An 18,029-nucleotide genomic window follows, 5' to 3' on the forward strand; every position below is an offset into this window, starting at 1 on the left:
CTCCAGACTTGTCCTTGCCCCCATCCACCCCCCCCCCACCTCCACCACGCGCCCTCGTCACCTGCAGGGATGAGGTGCAGACAAGCGGTGAGGAAAAGGGTCCATAATGTCAGTAACGGGCTGAGAGTCCAGGAGACGCCGCTTTGAGACCACGCCATCTCACTAACCCTTATCCACTGGATAGAGAGAAGGATCGTCATAAAAAGGTAGCCATAGCTATAGGCACAACCGCAGAGCCAAAATAACTGACGGAGAAAACCAGACTGTGCCGACCTTTTCTCGTCATTATTCCTTACACAATGTAGCAACCACTTAGGTACCATTTGCGCTGCACTGGGCATCGTGAGCAACCAGAGATGATTTGCGGGAAGAGCACGGCGGATGCTGCGGGCATGCCGGCTCCCGGGGTCCGGAGGACACGGGAGCACGAGTTCTGTCCGCTCCTGGAGTTTTCTTACTTAGGAAGCCGTCCCATTCAAAAGTTGATTGGTGGCAGGGTCACTGAGCACACCCGGGTGCCTTGTTTAAGTCTTTATTGTTGAAGACTCATCCAAGCTGAACTTGTGCTTTCTTTATGTTTTGTAGGTTTCGGATCTAGTAACACTGGTTCTGTATTTGGTCAAGCAGCCAGTTCTGGTGGAACAGTCTTTGGCCAGGTAAATGCATTGTTTCCATTGGCGTCAACATGGCGTCCGTTCCCCCCAGCGTAAGGCGGTCGGTCCGTTTGTGCTGTGTGGCCAGGCCCAGCAGACAGCCCCCGCCTGGCATTCCAGAGAGCCAACCACCCGGCGTCCGGGGGTGGTCTGGGGGAAGGACTTGCCCGCCTTGGACCTCCCGCCTGTTTTATTAGGCCAAGGGTGGGCAGACCGCAGTCCTCAGGCCAAGTCTACCCTTGGCCTCGTCTCATTGAAAGAACTTGGGCTAAGGACGGCTTTTACGCTTTCCCGGTTGCGGGGGCTGGTGGGAGAAGACGGCAGCGCGGCCGCGGTGCTGAGCCCGTCGCAGCCCCGGCCTCCTCCGGGCGCCCTGCGCTGCTGCGGGGTCCAGCAGCGGCCTCTGCGTGCCCGCAAAGCCTGCGCAGCGCCCGCCCGTGCCTTGCGGACTGACCCGTCTCACCATCGCGGCCGCTTGGGGCCGGTGCAGTGAGAACAGTGAGGCGGGGAGTGGCTGCCTCCTGAGGAGCCCTCCCTTCGGAAGGAAGGTGCTCTGAGGTGTTGGGTGCCGTGGTGTGGACGGCGGGGGGGGGGGGGGGTGAGTGGGGGGGTGAGCAGCCGGGAGGAAGGGCAGGTGAGGCTCGTGTCTGCAGAGCAGTAGGTGCGTAACTGGTAGGCAGGGTGGGTGTTCCTCACACCGCTTCCTCAGAGGTTTTCTTCACCAACTCCTGCCTTGGCAGAGGGGCTCTGCCCGCGTCGGTGATCTTCCTGAAAGGAGAAAAACGAAACTTAGGATTTCCACATCCGGTAATAGAAACTGAGCTCATGCAAACCAAGTCACTGGAAAAGCGATGAAAAGCTAGGAGACGAGGCCTGGAAGTCACGTCTGTAAAGCCAGCAAGGCATTTCCCCACGCCGGATTCACAGGGAAACGGGAGCCTAGCGGAGGGGAGCGAGCGCAGGGGCCATTTCTGCCCCGAGGACTTCACTAACCTGAGAAATTTTGAATGTTGTATTTAAGGAGCCCTAAGGTCAGCAGAAATTACTAAAACTAGCATACAAAGGGGAAGGGTCCAGGGGCTGGGGATATGGCCTAGTGGTAGAGTGCTCGCCTCGTATACATGAAGCCCTGGGTTCCATTCCCCAGCACCACATCTATAGAAAAAGGCCGGAAGCGGTGCTGTGGCACAAGAGGTAGAGTGCTAGCCTTGAGCAAAAAGAAGCCAGGAGAAGCCAGGGACAGTGCTCGGGCCCTGAATCCACGCCCCAGGACTGGCAACAATAACAAAAAAAAAAAAAAAAGGCAAAGGGTCGTCCAAAAGATACTGTCCTGCACTTCGGGAGGACTCAGATTCTTGGGGCTCCCCCTGTGTACGTGGCCCTGGAACTATGGTACCTCCAGATGTCTGACAGCAGCATAGGCCTTTGCTCTGAACTCCCATTAGACTCACAAGTGACCCTTGGGATGCTGACTCCCATAGCAGCTATGAGCCAGAGCCAAAATAAACACCAGAAATGACTTGCAGAGACTCCTAGACTATAAAACAACTATTGTGCATGCTTAAAAGAAATGGAAGACAAACTTAAAGATGCCTGTAAAGAATAGGAAACTACACAGCATTATAACAGCTTTGAAAATGAACCAACTACAACTTCTAGAGAGGTGTAATAAAAATTCAGTTGGGCAGTGGCTCAAACGGTATTTGGGGCTCTGAGGGCTGCGTTCAGTTCCTCGCACAGCTGCTCACCCCTGGCAGTAGCACAGAGCAGCCACACAACGTGCAACACAAGTAAACTTCTGTTTACAAACACAGGTCATAGGCAAGATTGGGCCCAAGAACTGTAATGCCCTGGCCCTTGAACTAGAAATGTATGTTCAATATGCTGAGTGCTTTCAAGAGAGGAAGAAAAGGGAAACCAAGGGGAAAATGTGACACCCATGTAGCCAGAGCCCCGGAAGAGAAGAACCAAGAGTGAAGGACTGAATGCCCCAAAGCCAGCCATGCCAGAGCACACGGAAGGAAATCGGCTGTGGAGCCATCCGCGAGATCAAAGGACGGACATGCTGACTTCCCTCAGTGGTAGACAGGCAGAAGACAGTCAGACTACCTGAGGGGTTGCTAAGCTATCAGACTGCAGGGCGAAGTGGAAAATCCTGAGAGAATCCATGTCTAGCAGGCTTGAGGATATTTGTCAAGAAGAAGAAAAAAAATATTTTTTTGTGTCAGTCATAGGGCTTGAACTCTGGGCCTGGTCCCTAAGCACTTCATCTCAAGGCTAGCGCACTACCACTTGAGCCACAGCGCCACTCCTGGTTTTCTTGTGCTTAGTTGGAGAGAATAGTCTCATGGCCTTTCCTGCCTGGGCTGGCTTTAAACCATGATCCTCATATCTCAGTCTCCTGAGAAGCTAGGACGACAGGCGTGGGCCACTGGTGCCCAGCTAAGAAGAAAATTTGACTGCACCATGATTGTGAGGTTCTTAATTTTAAGTAAAACAAGAAATAAAAGAGGGTGGCTGGGAATATGGCCTAGTGGCAAGAGAGCTTGCCTTGTATACATGAAGCCCTGGGTTCAATTCCTCAGCACCACATATATAGAAAACGGCCAGAGGTGGCGCTGTGGCTCATGTGGTAGAGGAGTGCTAGCCTTGAGCAAAAAGAAGCCAGGGACAGTGCTCAGGCCCTGAGTCCAAGGCCTAGGACTGGCCAAAAAGAAAAAAAGAGGACAATTGTACCCTACTTAACCACCACCGATATGTAAAGAATTCCTACAACTCATAAAGGAAGCCAAGCCAAGCATGAGTGGCTTGTGTCTTAACAATCCTAACTACTCAAGAGACAGATGTGAGGATCGTGATTCAAAGCCAGCCCGGGCAGTACATTAGTGCGACTTTTATCTCCAACAAAAAACGCCTGAAGTGGAGCTGTGGCTCAAGTGGTAGAGCATTAGCTTTGAGCAAAAGCGGGCCAGGGACAGCACTCAGGCCCTGAGGCCCTGAGTTCAAGCCCCAGGACCACTTCTCTCCTCTTCCTCACCCCCCTCCCCCAAAAAAAGAGAAAGCCAGAATGTCTAAAAGAGAGGTGACGTGCCAAGTGCTGGAGAGAGAGCAGAGAAGCTGCACGCGCCGATTGCCGGAGGGCGCGTACCACGCGTGGAATCCCCTCGCGAAGCTGTCCAGCACTGTCAGCCCAGAGGACCCAGGCGTTGCTGCCCCACGGATCCGCCCCACCAGTCACCAAGAGACCAGAAGACAAGCTAAATCGCTAGAACAGGAAACGACCCAAGCCTTACAGTTTGGAAAGTAGACCTCATCAACACAGAAATGGGACCCACTGCTGTTATACATAGATTGAAGACCAGCAGCACATCACACTGGCAAAGGCAATCACGCACACGCAGAGACCAAGTGGGAGGAGCCTGCAGAAAGCATTTACTGCGGGTCGGGCAATTACCCGTGCTAAAAGAGCCGCACGTCACTTAGAAGCAAGAGGAAGATTGTTTAAGGCAGTGAACTTTGGACTTTACAATTGTAATGCAAAATGGACTGAGTGCTTTACACATAAAGTGTGTGAACTTGGGCTGGGAATGTGGCCTAGTGGCAAGAGTGCTCGCCTCCCGTACATGAAGTCCTGTGGCTCGAGTGGCAGAGTGCTAGCCTTGAGCAAAAAGAAACCAGGGGCAGTGCTTAGGCCCTGAGTTCAAGCCCCAGGACTGGCAAAAAAAAAAAAAAAAGTGTGTGAACTTAATATAATTGGAAGAAACTAGGCAAAAGATAGTTTGCAAACGATAGTTCCAGGCCTGGAGGTACACACATATAATCCCAGCCCTCAGGAGTCAGAGTGGTAGGATTGAAAGTTCACAATCATAGGGATATCCTGTCCCCCCCCCCCCGACACACACACAAAAAAAGCCTTTTATTTCACTAACTGTTAATTTTGCAGTACTGGGGTTTGAACTCAGAGCCTCGTGCTTCTAGCCCTTCATGTGATGTACGTCTTGTAAAAGTGGCAGAGGTACACTTCCAGCAGTCCTTTCCCTCGGCAGCCTTGGGCTCCGGCAGTGCCCTGCTGTGTGGAGTCTAAAGGTCAGTCATTCAGTCGTAAGACCAACACCCCAGGCTCCTTGAGCCCAGGGAAGGGCAGCTTGAGCAGTTGGGAGCTGGCCAGGGGTGGGGACACGAGCCACCGGTGCCCGGCTTGCAATCAGATTTTTAGATCAGGAAGTAACAACCTAGAGATAGTTCGCGTGTTAGAACTAGAGACAACGACTTTAAAATAGCTGCTATGCTCCCAGGATTTACAAGAAAATATTGAAAAAAAAAATTGAATATAGCATCTCGGCGGAGATGTGGAAGTTTAAAAAAAGAAAACATTAGCCTGTGCTTGAAGTTGAAGTCTGAAGTATCCCAAGTGAGAAACGGTTGGAAAGGCTTAACAGCAGAGTGAATACTACCAGAGAGCTGAACTTACTGTGCGCTTTCCAGTTCTCGGTAATTTCAGCTTTAGCAAGCTGTTGTTTATTTCCACTGCGATGAGTGGGATTCTGTCTAGTGCGTTAGGAGGATGCGGTACCTGCTGGTCCCGGTCACTCGGGCTTCGCCCTGGGGGGCCCACCCTGGGGCCCCCCATCCTGCTCCCTTCTGTGGATGGCCAGGGGCGGCAGCTGAGCCTGGTGCCGTCTCCGTGTGCGCCTTGGCTGTCACGGTTCCTTCCTCGCTGAGGCTGCTCACCAGTCATCCAAGCCTTGGCTTTTATGATTGAATTCTAGTTGTAAAAAGCTCCTACTCCCCCCGCCAACCTCCCGGGGCTGTTTGAATTCCCGTCATTTTCAAAGAAGTCTCAAGAAAAAGAGGCCGAAAGTACATGAGAACTCGGGCTGGGCACGAGTTAGCTTGCTGTGCTGGCGTGGTCCTGCCGCCCCGGGTGGGGTTGGGGCTGGAGGTGAGGCAGGGCGGGATCTTGGTGAGGATCCGCCTGCCTCAGCCTCGCCAGGCCGAGGAGGAGGAGGAGGAGGAGGAGGAGGAGGAGGAGGAGGAGGAGGAGGAGGAGGAGGAGGAGGAGGAGGAGCTGGAGTCCCTAGCACTCAGACGGTGCCCGAGCGGGCAACTCGTGCGGGCACTGCTCTGTAAGGTAAGTTCATCTCTGAGCTCCTTTGATTCGCTCTCCAGCCTGAGGTGGGCAGTTAGGTGCTGACCCCACCCTCCAGCACCGCCCCCCATTTCACAGGCCCCACTCACCTGCACTGTCAGCAAGGCAGGTCAGCTTCCCCCGGGGGAGCACCTCCTCAAATCCCCCCCCCCCGGGTGACCTTACAGAGCCACTGTCCAAAGAAATCAAGTCTGGGGCTCAGAGTCAGGGGTGCCTGGAGTGAGCATCTGGCACCAGCAGAGTCCCAGGAACCCCCTGCGCCGCCCCGCCGAGGAGAGGAATGACCAAGGTCCCTCCCATCCCCGCCCGCGCATTCAGCCGAAGCCCGGGGGAAGCCAGCGGCCCGCGGCGCTCTGGTGGTCTGACTTGCTTGCCGGCGTCTTTATTTGGCGAAGCTCCTGTGGGAGCATGGTGTGGACACAGCAGGGCAGGATCCGCACAGGGGGTCCCCGCCTGCCACGCACCAGCCACGCCGTGTAAGATAGCCCCGCCCGGGAGGGCCCCCGCTTCTCCTGCGGCTGTGGGGCGTCCCTTCCAGAGCTAATCAGAGCCCCTCTTTCTCCATCTGTGCCCCTCCCACGCTCACTTCCTGCTGACCTCTCGGTCCTGACTCGCTTCCCGCCCCTTTGTTTCCCAGCAGCCCCCCACTTCCAGCGGGAGCGTGTTTGGGTCCGGAACCACGGGGAGAGGGGGAGGCTTCTTCAGCGGCCTTGGAGGAAAACCCAGCCAGGACGCGGCCAACAAAAACCCCTTCAGCTCAGCCAGCGGGGGCTTTGGGTCCACGGCCACCCCAAGTAAGTAGAGAACCCCTTCCCCAGCGCCCGTCCCGGCCGCCAGTGCCCCAGGGCCACCCCCATGGCGTCGGCAAAGCTTCAGGGACAGATAGAAAAGGGGCAAAGGAGCTAGAAGGCTCATGTAAAACCCTACCACGGAGCAGAGTGTCCTAGTTTGGGTTGGCGGCGGGGGGGGGGGGGGTGTTGCTTTGTTGATGAGGAGGGGGCTTAAACTTGGAGCCGGGGCACTGTCCCTGAGCTCTTCTGCTCAAGGCTAGGGCTCCATCACTTTGAGCCACAAAGCCACTTCCAGTTTTCTGGTGGTTCATTGGGATAAAGAGTCTCAAGGACTTTCTTGGCTGGGCTGGCTTTGAACCACAATCTTCAGATCTCAGCCTTCGGAGTAGTTAGGATGACAGGCATGGGCTACAAGCACCCAACTTGGTTTGATTTGTTTTTTTTTTTCCTTGTTGTTGGTCACGGGGCTTGAACTCCGGGCCTGGGCACTGTCCCTGAGCTCCTTTGCTGAGGCCCGTGCTCTACCACTTTGAGCCACAGCTTCACTTCTGGTTTCCTGGTGGTTAATTGGAAAGAGTCTCACAGACTGAACTATCTGGGCTGGCTTTGAACTGTGATCCTCAAACCTCAGCCTCCTCATTTCAGGCGTGAGCCACCAACACCTGGCGGGTTTGGTTATTAGTAAGATGCCCTACACAATCACGAAATGACGTGAGGGCTACCGGGTGAGGCTCGGTGTGTTGAGCTGGCCTGTCTTCTGTCCCAAGCCCCCTTCTCTGCGCCGTGTTGAGGGGTCCTGAAGCAAATGCAAGCCCGCCGCCGAGCCAGGCACGCGGCAGGGGCTTGCCCGTCGCATCGCCCTCGCAGGGGCTTGGAACTCCAGCGGTGGAAGCTGCAGCTTTCCTTCTTCTGTCTCGTGCGTCTTTAATAGGGCTTTTGATCTCAAGCCGTATCTCTTGGCGCTTTCTGAGTATGCATTCTGTTGCTGACGGAGTCTGATGCTGGCCCGTCGTCTTCCTCTTAGCTGCTCTGGTTTCATGTGCTGCACCCCCAGCCCCTGCTGGCCCTGCAGAGCTGACTGGCGCTCCCCCACGGTGGAACGCCACACCCCACCTTACCCCTCGGACGCCCGCTCCCGCGGCCCCGAGACCCCTCCCTCATCCCTCGTGAAGCTACGTCACCGGGACGTGGTCGCCAGCCCCCAGGCTGCCAGGAGCGAGGTAGAACGCTGGAACGAAGGGATCTGAGAAATCACATCTAGTTGTTCTCAGACGCCGTGTAAGCGGAACCCTGATGCGTGTGAAACAAGGAAAAGTGGGTTCGCGCTGAAGCAGAGGTCGAGAGCCCAAGGGTTCACGCGAGTGGTTTCCCTCAGCCGTCCAACGCGGGACGCGGGGGATCCCGAGCCCGCCGGGATCCCAGGGCCACGCGCCAGGGCTGCGTCTGACACCGCGGGGACTTGATGGCGCGCGCGAGCGTGTCACGGCCCTCCCGCTCACTCGCCCCGAGTGCCGCGGCTCTCTGGCGGCCAAGCGCCCCTCCTCAGAAGGCCGCCGGAGCTGGCACCCGCCTCCAGCCCCAGCTGTGCGTGCCCCCAGCCCGTGTTCAGTGCCACCCCCTCGGGAGCCTCAAGTCAGGGGCGGGGATGGAACAGCACTGTACCCCAGGACTCCCCCCGCCCCCAGACTCTGTCACCCACGGCTCCTCATGATTGTACTGAGTATTCTGAGCTGAGGGAAGCAAGATCGTGTGTGCGCGTGTATATGTGTATGCACGTGCGCACGCGTGCGCACCAGTACTGGGGCTTGAACTCGAGGCCTAGGCCCTATCTCCGGGCTTTTCCTGAGCAAGGCCGGCGGTCTACTAGAAGCTCCACTTCCAGCCTTTCTGGTAGCTGGTTGGAGACGAGAGTCAGCCAACTGGAGAAGAGCGTGTCACAGGCTTTGCTGCCTGAGCTGGCTTTGAACCGCGATCCTCAGATCTCAGCCTTGTATGCAGCTAGGATGACAGGCGTGAGCCTCCAGTGCAGAGCAGAAAAAAGACAGGCCAGGAGGAAAGAGCGGTGGATGAGACGGGAGCCACAGGGATGCCGTGTCCCCATCCTGTCCCGTCCTGTCCTGTCCTGTATTGCCCTGTCCCGTCCTGTACTGTCCTGTCCCATCCTGTCCTGTACTGTCCTGTCTCATCCCGTCCCCACCCGTCCTGTCCCCTCCCCTCCCCTCCCCTCCCCTCCCATCCCATCCCATCCCGTCCCTTCAGGCGCCTTCTACTCCCTCACAAGACTCAGCTTTTTCATGCTAATAGGTGAGAGTTCAGGCTCTGAGAGCTCATGCTCCCAGCTGCTCCGTGCTCCCAGCTCCTCCATGCTCCCAGCTCCTCCATGCTCCCAGCTGCTCTGTGCTCCCAGCTCCTCCATGCTCCCAGCTGCTCCATGCTCCCCGGCTGCTCCATATTCCCGGCTGCTCCATACTCCCGGCTCCATGCTCCCAGCTGCTCCATGCTCCTGGTTGTTCCATGCTCCAGGCTGCTCCATACTCCCCGGCTGCTCCGTGCTCCCCAGCTCCTCCATACTTCCTGCTGTTCCATGTTCCCACCCTGCTCCCAGGGTCCCTGCTGCCCCTTTCATGGATCCTCCAGGCTATTTATTCATTGCTGAGAGTCATGACCGGCCCTCACCCTACCTGCCCTTCCACCTGTGACCGCCCCCCCCCCCCCCAGTCATTCATGACCGGCCCTCACCCTGCCTGCCCTCCCAGCTCTGGTCCCCGCTGTGTCCAGGAATCCATCTGAAATGAGGAGTTTTCAACTGGTTCTTGCTGATGACTGCAGGATAAAATCCAGGCTGGAGCCCCGGCACCCCAGCCAGCTGTCGGGTGCTGCCCGCCCCCACCCCCACCCCCACCCCACCCCAGGCCCTGGCCGCTGGGGCGCTGCAGACAGTGCAGTGGGGCGCTGTGTGGAGCGGGAAGCGGGGGCTGACGTCGCCGCCTCCTGCCAGGCGCCGCGCCGACGTGGCGCGCCCCGTCCCACTGACGAGGACGGTAGGAGATGCGTGGGTGCCGCGTGGCACCGCAGGGTTTCGGTGGGGCCTCCCCCCCGCCCTGCCCCTCTCTGCTGACAGCCCTCGTTCCGTGTGCCCCTGGCGCGGGGGTGATCTGGGGGTGCAGTGTGGAGCCCCGGGCCCTCGTCAGGGCTTCTCCCCGCTGCGGCTGCAGGTCGGCATCCTGTGCGCCGTCCCCCAGGAGGTCCTGGCTCTCCCGCCCTGCCGAGGAGCACCCCGGCCCCGCGGCTCCCACATCGCCGCTGCAGGGGGTCCCGGGTCCCCAGGGGGGCAAATCCCGTTCCTGGCCCAGTGTCGCCGTAGCTAGCCTGCGACCCCAGCTGCTTGGGAGGCTGAGATCCTCGGATCTCAGCTTGAAGCCAGCCCAGGCGGGAAAGGCTTTCTCATCGCCCATCAGCCACCAAAACAGAAGTCTGCACGGGCGCTGCAGTGGCGCCTGGCCGTGATCTGAGCGGCTCAGCAGGCTGGGATCTGAGGATCCCGCTGAAGGCCCGCAGGATCGTCGACGAGGCTCGCCCCCACTTCACCGTGGAAAGGGCGTGAACAGAGCCCCAGCCCTGAGCAAAAGAGCGGAATGAGGGCACGCGTCCCCGGGCCAAGCTCACCTTCCAAGTGCAAGGGTGTGCCCTCCCTCCCCCCCACCGCCGCCTTGGGGGTGCACGTGTGTGCTGCTCGCTTGGGGACGGGGGGGGGGGGGGGCGGTCACCCTGACACGCACTGTGCCCGTGACTCGGGCCGGCGTCCCTGGGCGTCCCTGGCCTGGTCCCTGGCTAGCTTCTCTCCGTCATGGGCAGAAGCAAGCGGTGCCAGCTCGAGTGAGAACTGAAGGCGGACCGTCCGGGCAGTCCTGGCGCCCTGCTGGTGTCTGTCCGCTCCCCCGCCCCATCCCGAGGGAGTCGGTTCCCTCAGCGCCCACGCGCGGGGCTCCGCGGGGCCAGCGTCTGCGAGCCGCAGGGCCTCGGTGAAGCTCTTAGAGGAGGCGAGACCGGGCCGGAGCCGGGGCGGGAGCGCACGCTGGCCTGCGCCTCCATGTCCCTCCCACATGGGGGGGGCGGGGGCAGCCGGTCCTCCTGGGGCTCTGACTGCCCCTGGGGTGAGGGCCGAGTGAGGCCGCGGGTCGTGGTCTCGGCTGGCCGCTCAGCCACGCTGGCCCCTCTCATCTCGGGGCGGCCCCCCTGCCATCTCGGGAGGAGTAACGCGTGTGTGTGTGTGTGTGTGTCCCCCAGACACCTCCAACCTGTTTGGGAACAGCGGGGCGAAGACCTTCGGCGGGTTCGGCAGCTCGTCGTTTGGAGAGCAGAAGCCGGCGGGCACGTTCAGCTCTGGAGGCGGCAGCGTGGCGTCCCAAGGCTTCGGCTTCTCCACGCCCAGCAAAACAGGTGCCGGCGCCCCCCCCCCCCCCCCCCCCGTGTGCGCTGCGTGGGCCTTTCCGCCTGGCCTTGGGGAGGCGAGGGGAGGGGAGCGGCTGGGGGTGGGGTAGAATCTCTGCACTCGTTTCCTTCTGCGTTCGCTGAGCGTCCGCGTAGGTCATCGCCGAGGTGTGTGACGTGGTTAGAAAGTGGGGCCGCGTGGACGGGCCGGGGGGGGGGGGGGGGCGCCCGTTACAGACGCGCCCAGCGTGATAACTAAAGCACACACAAGGTCACCCCGGTGTTCACACACAGTGGCGTGTGTGCGTGTGTGTATACACTGGGACTTGAACTCAGGTCCTGGGCACTGTCCCTTAGCTTTTTCAATCAAGGCTGGCACTCTACCACTTGAGCCACACCTCCACTTTGGGCTTTTTGCTGGTTAATTGGAGCTAAAAGTCTCCTTTCCTGTCCCACCTGTCTTCAAACTGCGTTCCTCGGGTGTCAGCCTCCCGAGTAGCTAGAACGACAGGTGTGAGCCACCGGGACTGGCTGTTTGGCTTCGTAAGTCAGGGTTGTTCTGCCCTCTACCAAGCTCGCTGTCCATACAGCCCGCAGCTCTGTTCATTGGCACAGCCAAAAAGCACTTTAACAGCACCACGTTTCAGTCCCGCGGGGCTTGAAGTGTTTCTTCTACCCCACGGGCAGTAGGCTGTTGGGGTCTGGACAACCCTTTTCTCCCCCCACGGGGAGAATGGTAACCACAAACTCTATGAAAGAGCACTCAGCCTGGCCCTCCGCCAGCGGAAGGCCAAAGGTGTGCTCACATGGACCTTCGCTAAGTTGAGGAAAGGTTGCTGAAGCCTCCCCTCCCCCCAGTCCCCTCACATGTTACCAAGGGCGGAGGCGAAAAGGAAGGCATCAGGGACACGCTGCGGTGGTGGGAAGCGTCTCAAAGACTTTAATATGGAAAGGCACTTATATAGAAGTAATGGCGGGAAAGAAAGGGGGCTGGCCAAAGGGCCAGTCATAGGCTAGGGACCACGTTCATCAAGTGACATCACGAAACTTCCCTTTGTGGGCGGGACAACCCCATCATGGTGGCACGCACGTGTTCACCTCCCAAGGGGTGGAGGCCAGAAGGTGGGAGGGACTTCCATTGTCCCAAAGCTGGCGGAAGGGCAGCCTTCCCAAGGCCATAATAATCCCTAACAGTAGGCGTTCAGGTAGGAGCTGGCACTCTGCCGCCCGAGCCACAGCTCCAGCCTTGCTTATTTTGGTGATGGAGCGCCACAGACTTTTCTGTCCGGGCTGGCTTTGAACTGTGATCCTCACATCTCAGCCTTCTGAGTAGCTAGGATGACAGATGTAGGCGCCCAGTGAGAAAGCCGTTCTTGGAAGCAGGCTCTCTGTGGGTTCTTTGGTGGGATGCTCCATGTTTGGAGGGATGGGATGTTTTGAGCAAGTCCCCCCCTGAGGGCCAGGTGCCTAGGTGTCCCTGAGTGAGCAATGGGTCTCCCTAAACCAGAAAGTGAACTCTTGCTTTTAGGATCTCCTTTCCATGTGAGAGTGCGCTTGACCTCAGACCTGTAGCTTGGCGCCTGGTCTTAGGCTGGGAGTTCTTAATTCTTTTCCTAGAAGTTAAAAGGGACTAGAAATGAGGTCCCAAGCAGGGCACTGGTGCCTCACGCCTGTAATCCTAACCACTCAGGAGGCTGAGACCCGAGAATTGTGGTCCAAAGCCAGTCTGGGCCGGAAAGCCCATGGGACTCTTTATCTCCCCTAAACCACCGGAAAACTGGACGTTTGCGCTGTGGCTCAAAGTGGTAGAGCGCTAGCCTTGAGCCAGTGTGTCCTGGGACAGCGCCCTGGCCCTGAGTTCAAGCCCCACGAACAACAAAAAATACCCCAGATTTATTTGAGATCCATGCGCGCACATGCGCACCTACGCACAGACACGGTGGATGAAATAGCCACGAGGCTTTTGGCCCTAGTTAAAAAGGTGAATATGGGCCAAGCACACTGGACCGTGCCGGTCAGCACAGCTGCTCAGAAAGCTGAGATCAGGAAGGAGGTTCAGAGCTGAGCAAAGTCAGTGAGACCCCATCTCCACCAGCGAAGGGCAGTGTTAGGCGCCTCTCCTCCCAGGGACACGGACGGCGGAGATGGGAGGACCCTAGTCGGCCCAGGCTGTGTGAGGTCCTGCTTGAAAGATACAGTAAAAGGGGAAAGAAGAATGGCCCGGTGCCTGCCTAGCAAGCACAAAGCCCTGAGGCCAAACCCCAGGACTACTAAACCAAGAGGGGAGCAAGCATGAACTGGGGGTTCTGCCGCAGGAGCCGGTCCAGGCCTTGTGTATTTCTCAGGAGCGTGTAATTGCGTTCCTCACCTCTCCTGCTGGTCTGTGCACGGAATCATGGCCCGCTGATTAGCGCATCTGCCCCTCCTCCCTCCTCCGTGTTGGAGCACAATCCCCTGCAGGACTGGGAGGGGGGGTGCGGGGTGGGCGTGGCCTCTCCTGCCGCCCGTCGGGAGCGCCCTGGTTCTCAGCCTCTGCTGCAGGCAGAGCTATGGGTGGCCAGGCACAGGTAGGCAGCGTGGGGTGCAACCGGGCGCCAGAGCAGCAGAGCTGCACATCGCCCGTAGGGCTTCACACCGGGCGTCCAGCCCCCCTCAGCAAACTCCCCTCTGAAGTGACCTTGCTGGGGGGGGGGGGGACTGGGGTGGAGGGAGGGACCAGGGCAGCCGGGCCGCGGCCTCCCGGGGTCCGCACCCCTGCTGCACCAGAGGCGCTGGGCACAGTGCCCGATGGGCCCACGGGAGCCGACAGAACCTGTCACCAATAAAACCCAGCCCTACCCTGAGGAGCGAGCCTCGTGACTCCAGAGCGAAGCCCGCGTGGCTGCCAGTGCCGCCATGCGGAACGTGTGTGTGTGCGCGCACACGCGTGTGTGGTCTCCCGCCCGGCACCTTCTGTGTGGTTGTGCCTTCTCGCTTTCTGCTGCCCTTCCCCCCAGAAGCGGCCGCGGGGCGGGCCTGAGTGCGTAGGAAGCATGGTCACCAGATCTGGGTCAGTCCTAAATAATTGAGCTGCGGCGAGGGCTTGGCACCGGGCGCTTTCCAGCCCGGGGAATCCGATGCGCCCGCCCGCGAGCCCAAGGCGCAGCCCACGAGTGTCCGCGGGCCGCTCTGCACACGCAGCGCTCGGGGGTGCAGGGGCCGGTGCCCCTGCGGGCGGCTGAGCCCCTCAGAGCAGGACCCCGCCTGAGCCCCCGTCCTCCCTGGCCCTGCAGCATGCCGTGTGTGGGCTGGGGGGGCCCTGGGGGGGCCTCCTCCGCAGAACCTGAGCCCCTGACCCTCTCCCGTGGTCACCCGCGGCAGCCCCTGCCTGGGCCCCCCCCCCCCAGAAGAGGCCGGTGCTGCGCGGGTGGCCCGGGTGCAGGGAGCGAGCGGGCGACCTCAGAAAGGCCTGGGTGCCCAGGAAGATGGGAACATGGGCCGCCGCCAGGCTGTGAATAAACCAGCAGCGCCTGGCCGGGCAGTGTGGCGTGGGGGGCCTGGCGGGGCGGGGCGGGGCGGGGCCGGGCGGGGCGGGCCCAGAGCCTCCAGTCTCCTCCGGAGCCCGCCTGGGTGGTGAACTTGGCGTTCTGCCACCGGGTTGGGACCCCAGACTCTGAGAGCGATGTTGTGGGGGGGGGGGGACATGCAGCTCTGGGCCAGGTGGGGGTGCTCAGCGGTGGTCCACACGAGGCTCCCCAGGACGAGCAGCCTGGGGGGGTCCTGGTGCGGGAGGGGCAGCTCCGCTCTGGTGTGGGTTGTGGGGGGGCCGGTGTGGCCCTGTTACTGCCTACGCCCGTCTCTAACGCGCTGTCCCCGTCTCCCCCCCCTTTCCTGTGCTCTCCGACCGCTCACCCCCCTCGCGTCCTCTCCCTCGCCCCCTCCCCTCGCCCCTGTTTCTGTCTGTTTGCCTCTGTTTTGCTCAGGTGGCTTCGGTGCTGCTCCAGTGTTTGGCAGCCCTCCCACTTTTGGGGGATCCCCTGGGTTTGGAGGGGTGCCAGCATTCGGTTCAGCCCCAGCCTTTACAAGCCCTCTGGGCTCGACGGGAGGCAAAGTGTTCGGAGAGGGCACGGCGGCCGCCAGCGCGGGAGGATTCGGGTAAGCGCCCTGGGGCGGGGCGGGGGCGCGGGGGCCGGCGCCTCCAACGCAACCGGACCGGGAGCTCGGGGCCCGGCCTTGGCGTGGAGGAGCCGGGCCGTGGGGGACGCGCCGTGGCCGTCGGCTCCTCGCCGGCCGCTGGCCAGCCCGTGCTCCCCACCCAGGCCGCTCTCCCGCACACCAGGAGCGCCTGGGCGCCGGGGCCGGCGGGGCGGGGCTGCGGGTGGGCGGGGCTTCGCGTGGGGCGGGGCTGAGGGTGGGCGGGGCTTCGCGTGGGCGGGGCTGCAGGTGGGCGCGGCGGCGCTGCGTTCATTTCCCGTTCTCCTCTCGGGGCCCAGTGTCCTGGCACACACCTCGCGTGTCCCTGCTCCCAGCCCCCACTCGGGTCAGCTGGCAGGGGTCACCCTGGGCACCCTCCCCGGGAGAGGACAAGGGCGGGGTTGCTCCTGAGGACCCCAGCATTTCAGTCCAGTTGCTGGAGCCCCCAAGGAAAGCCCCAGCCTTTGGAGGTGGAGGAGCTAGCCCTGTGGATCTGTGTCAGAAATGCTTTTCAGGCAGAGAACAGGAAGTGAAAAGGTCCTGGGGCAAGAGCTTCTTTTTTTTTTTTTTTTTTTTTTTTTTTTTTTGGCCAGTCCTGGGCCTTGGACTCAGGGCCTGAGCACTGTCCCTGGCTTCTTTTTGCTCAAGGCCAGCACTCTGCCACCTGAGCCACAGCGCCACTTCTGTCCATCTTCTATATAGGTGGCTCTGGGGAATCGAACCCAGGGCTTCATGTATATGTATGTGAGGCAAACACTCTACCACTCGGCCATATTCCCAGCATGCCGGGCCCTTTTTGCTTGTTTGTTTTTAGAGCTGGGAGTTTTTGCCAGGGACTGGGCTCTAACCACAGTGCTCCTCCCTACGTCTCAGATGTAGCTGGAAGTGCAGGCGCACACCCCCACACCTGGCTTATTGGTTGAGGGGAGTCTTGCTGACTTTTGGCCTTGGCTGGTCTCAAACCACAATCCTTCCCCTGAAAACTGGCTCTTAACCCCAACTCAGCATCGACAAACAGGGCGTGAGCTGTGGCTCCAGCGGTAGAGCACCCGATGTGAGCAGAAAGCTCAGGGGCCCCGAGTTCAAGGCCCAGGATTAGTGCAAAAAAGGAAAGCGAGTAGCATGGGCCAGTGATGAGCGGCAGCGGGTCGTGGGGGGAGGGCGGGAGGGTGCAGCCGGCGGCCGTGCAGGGCACCCGGCTGCCCGCCCCGCCCCCCCCTCCGCCACGCCTGCCGCTCGCTCACGCCGGGCACGCCGGGCGGGGGAGGGGCCGCGCCCACGCTGAGCACCGCCCCTCTGCGGCCCGCGCGCAGGTTCGGGAGCAGCGGCAACGCCGCGTCGTTCGGCACGCTGGCCAGCCAGAACGCGCCCTCCTTCGGGTCGCTGTCCCAGCAGACGCCGGGGTTTGGGGCCCAGAGCGGCGGGTTCTCCGGGTTCGGATCCGGCTCCGGAGGTAAGCGGCCCTTCCCTCTCCATCATCCCCCCCCCCGCCCTTCCCTGGGGCACCCCGACTTCTCCCCAGGTGGGAGGGCTTCTGCCCGGCTGCTGGCTTAGCATTCTAGAAGCTGACGGAAGGGAAGCGCCCGCTCTAGATCTTACTACGCCTGCCGCGCTGTGCCGCCCCCGCGCTGACGTCATCGCCACGCGGGGTTTGAGAACTGCGGGGGGCGACAGGCTCTGCGCGCAGGGCGTGCGGACGTCACGAGCGCCGTGCGTGTGCGCGTGTGCGTGCGTGTGTGCGTGTGTGTGCGCACGTGCGCGTGGGGCTCCGCATCTCCACACAGGAGACACCATCCCCGGCCTGGGCTGGGCGGGAGCCAGGGCCACGGCGGGCCACGGCCGGCCCTGCGGGGAGGGGAGCCGAACCAGGGCCCCCCTGCACATGGAAAGGGGAGCCCAGCCTCTCCTGACCTTGCCCTCCGTCTGTTTGCAGGCTTCAACTTCGGATCATCCAACTCGTAAGTGGCATCTTCATTATTAACATGGGGGGGGTGGGGGGTGATGGGAAGACTGAGCACGCCAGTCGTTGCACCGTGGCTTGGGGGCCCCCCTCCCCCCCCAGTCCTCCCCCTGCAGTGTCTGAAGCTCTCTCGTCCCGCGCTGTGCGTGTTGGAGCGTGGGGTTCTGGGGGGTCCCCGAGCCCCGGGGCACGGACGCCCGCGCTGTGCGTGTTGGAGCGTGGGGTTCTGGGGGGTCCCCGAGCCCCGGGGCACAGACGCCCGCGCTGTGCGTGTTGGAGTGTGGGGTTCTGGGGGGTCCCGGAGCCCCGGGGCACTGACGCCCGCGCTGTGCGTGTTGGAGTGTGGGGTTCTGGGGGGTCCCCGAGCCCCGGGGCACTGACGCCCGCGCTTCCTGCAGGTCCGTCCAGGGCTTCGGCGGCTGGAGGAGCTGAGCGCGGTGGGCACCGCCTCCGACTCTGCGACCGACTGTGGGGACCGTCCCTCTGCAAGACACCCGGAAACCCAAGACCAAAGCCCGGGAGGCGCCCGGCTGCTCTGCTCCTGTCGGGGTTTCCCTGCCATTAAACCATTTGGGCTGTTTCTGTCGGGAATGGATGTGAGTTTATTCAGGTCACAGCCCAGCGGAACTTTCTCCACTGTCGGGGTACCCGCTCCAGGCCGCCTGGCCCCGAGCCCCCCACCTGAGGGGGGGTAGCGTGCTGGGGGGCTTAGGGTCTCCCTCCCGCAGCCCCCGTTCCCTTCCAGAAGGCCCCACGCGCCGCCCGCGGTGGGGGTGGCGGCGGGCAGAGCCGTGGCCCCGCCGCCCCCCGCTTGTCTCGGGTGGCCATGTGGAGGGGCCTCCGCCTCCGGTCGGGGACGGGGGTCAGCCTGC

The 18,029-nt window shown here is 61.0% G+C and overlaps 1 protein-coding gene across 3 annotated transcripts in view; it reads left to right on the forward strand.

Moving 5' to 3' along the window:
* Window positions 1-17,724, forward strand: part of Nup214 (nucleoporin 214) — a 69,779-nt gene extending 52,055 nt beyond the window's left edge. For 2 of the 3 annotated variants that reach the window (XM_048345129.1, XM_048345119.1), the window contains exons 30-36: window positions 586-656; window positions 6,440-6,596; window positions 10,881-11,033; window positions 14,987-15,158; window positions 16,511-16,650; window positions 17,131-17,155; window positions 17,556-17,724. In XM_048345129.1, coding sequence (XP_048201086.1) covers window positions 586-656; window positions 6,440-6,596; window positions 10,881-11,033; window positions 14,987-15,158; window positions 16,511-16,650; window positions 17,131-17,155; window positions 17,556-17,589 — 752 coding nt within the window. In that variant the 3' untranslated portion in view covers window positions 17,590-17,724. The remainder of the gene's footprint in view (window positions 1-585; window positions 657-6,439; window positions 6,597-10,880; window positions 11,034-14,986; window positions 15,159-16,510; window positions 16,651-17,130; window positions 17,156-17,555) is intronic. The other variant, XM_048345135.1, reaches the window with a different exon arrangement.
* The last annotated feature ends 305 nt before the right edge of the window (window positions 17,725-18,029 follow it).

Source organism: Perognathus longimembris, chromosome 1 (genome assembly GCF_023159225.1).
Source record: "Perognathus longimembris pacificus isolate PPM17 chromosome 1, ASM2315922v1, whole genome shotgun sequence".
NCBI lineage: Eukaryota > Metazoa > Chordata > Mammalia > Rodentia > Heteromyidae > Perognathus > Perognathus longimembris.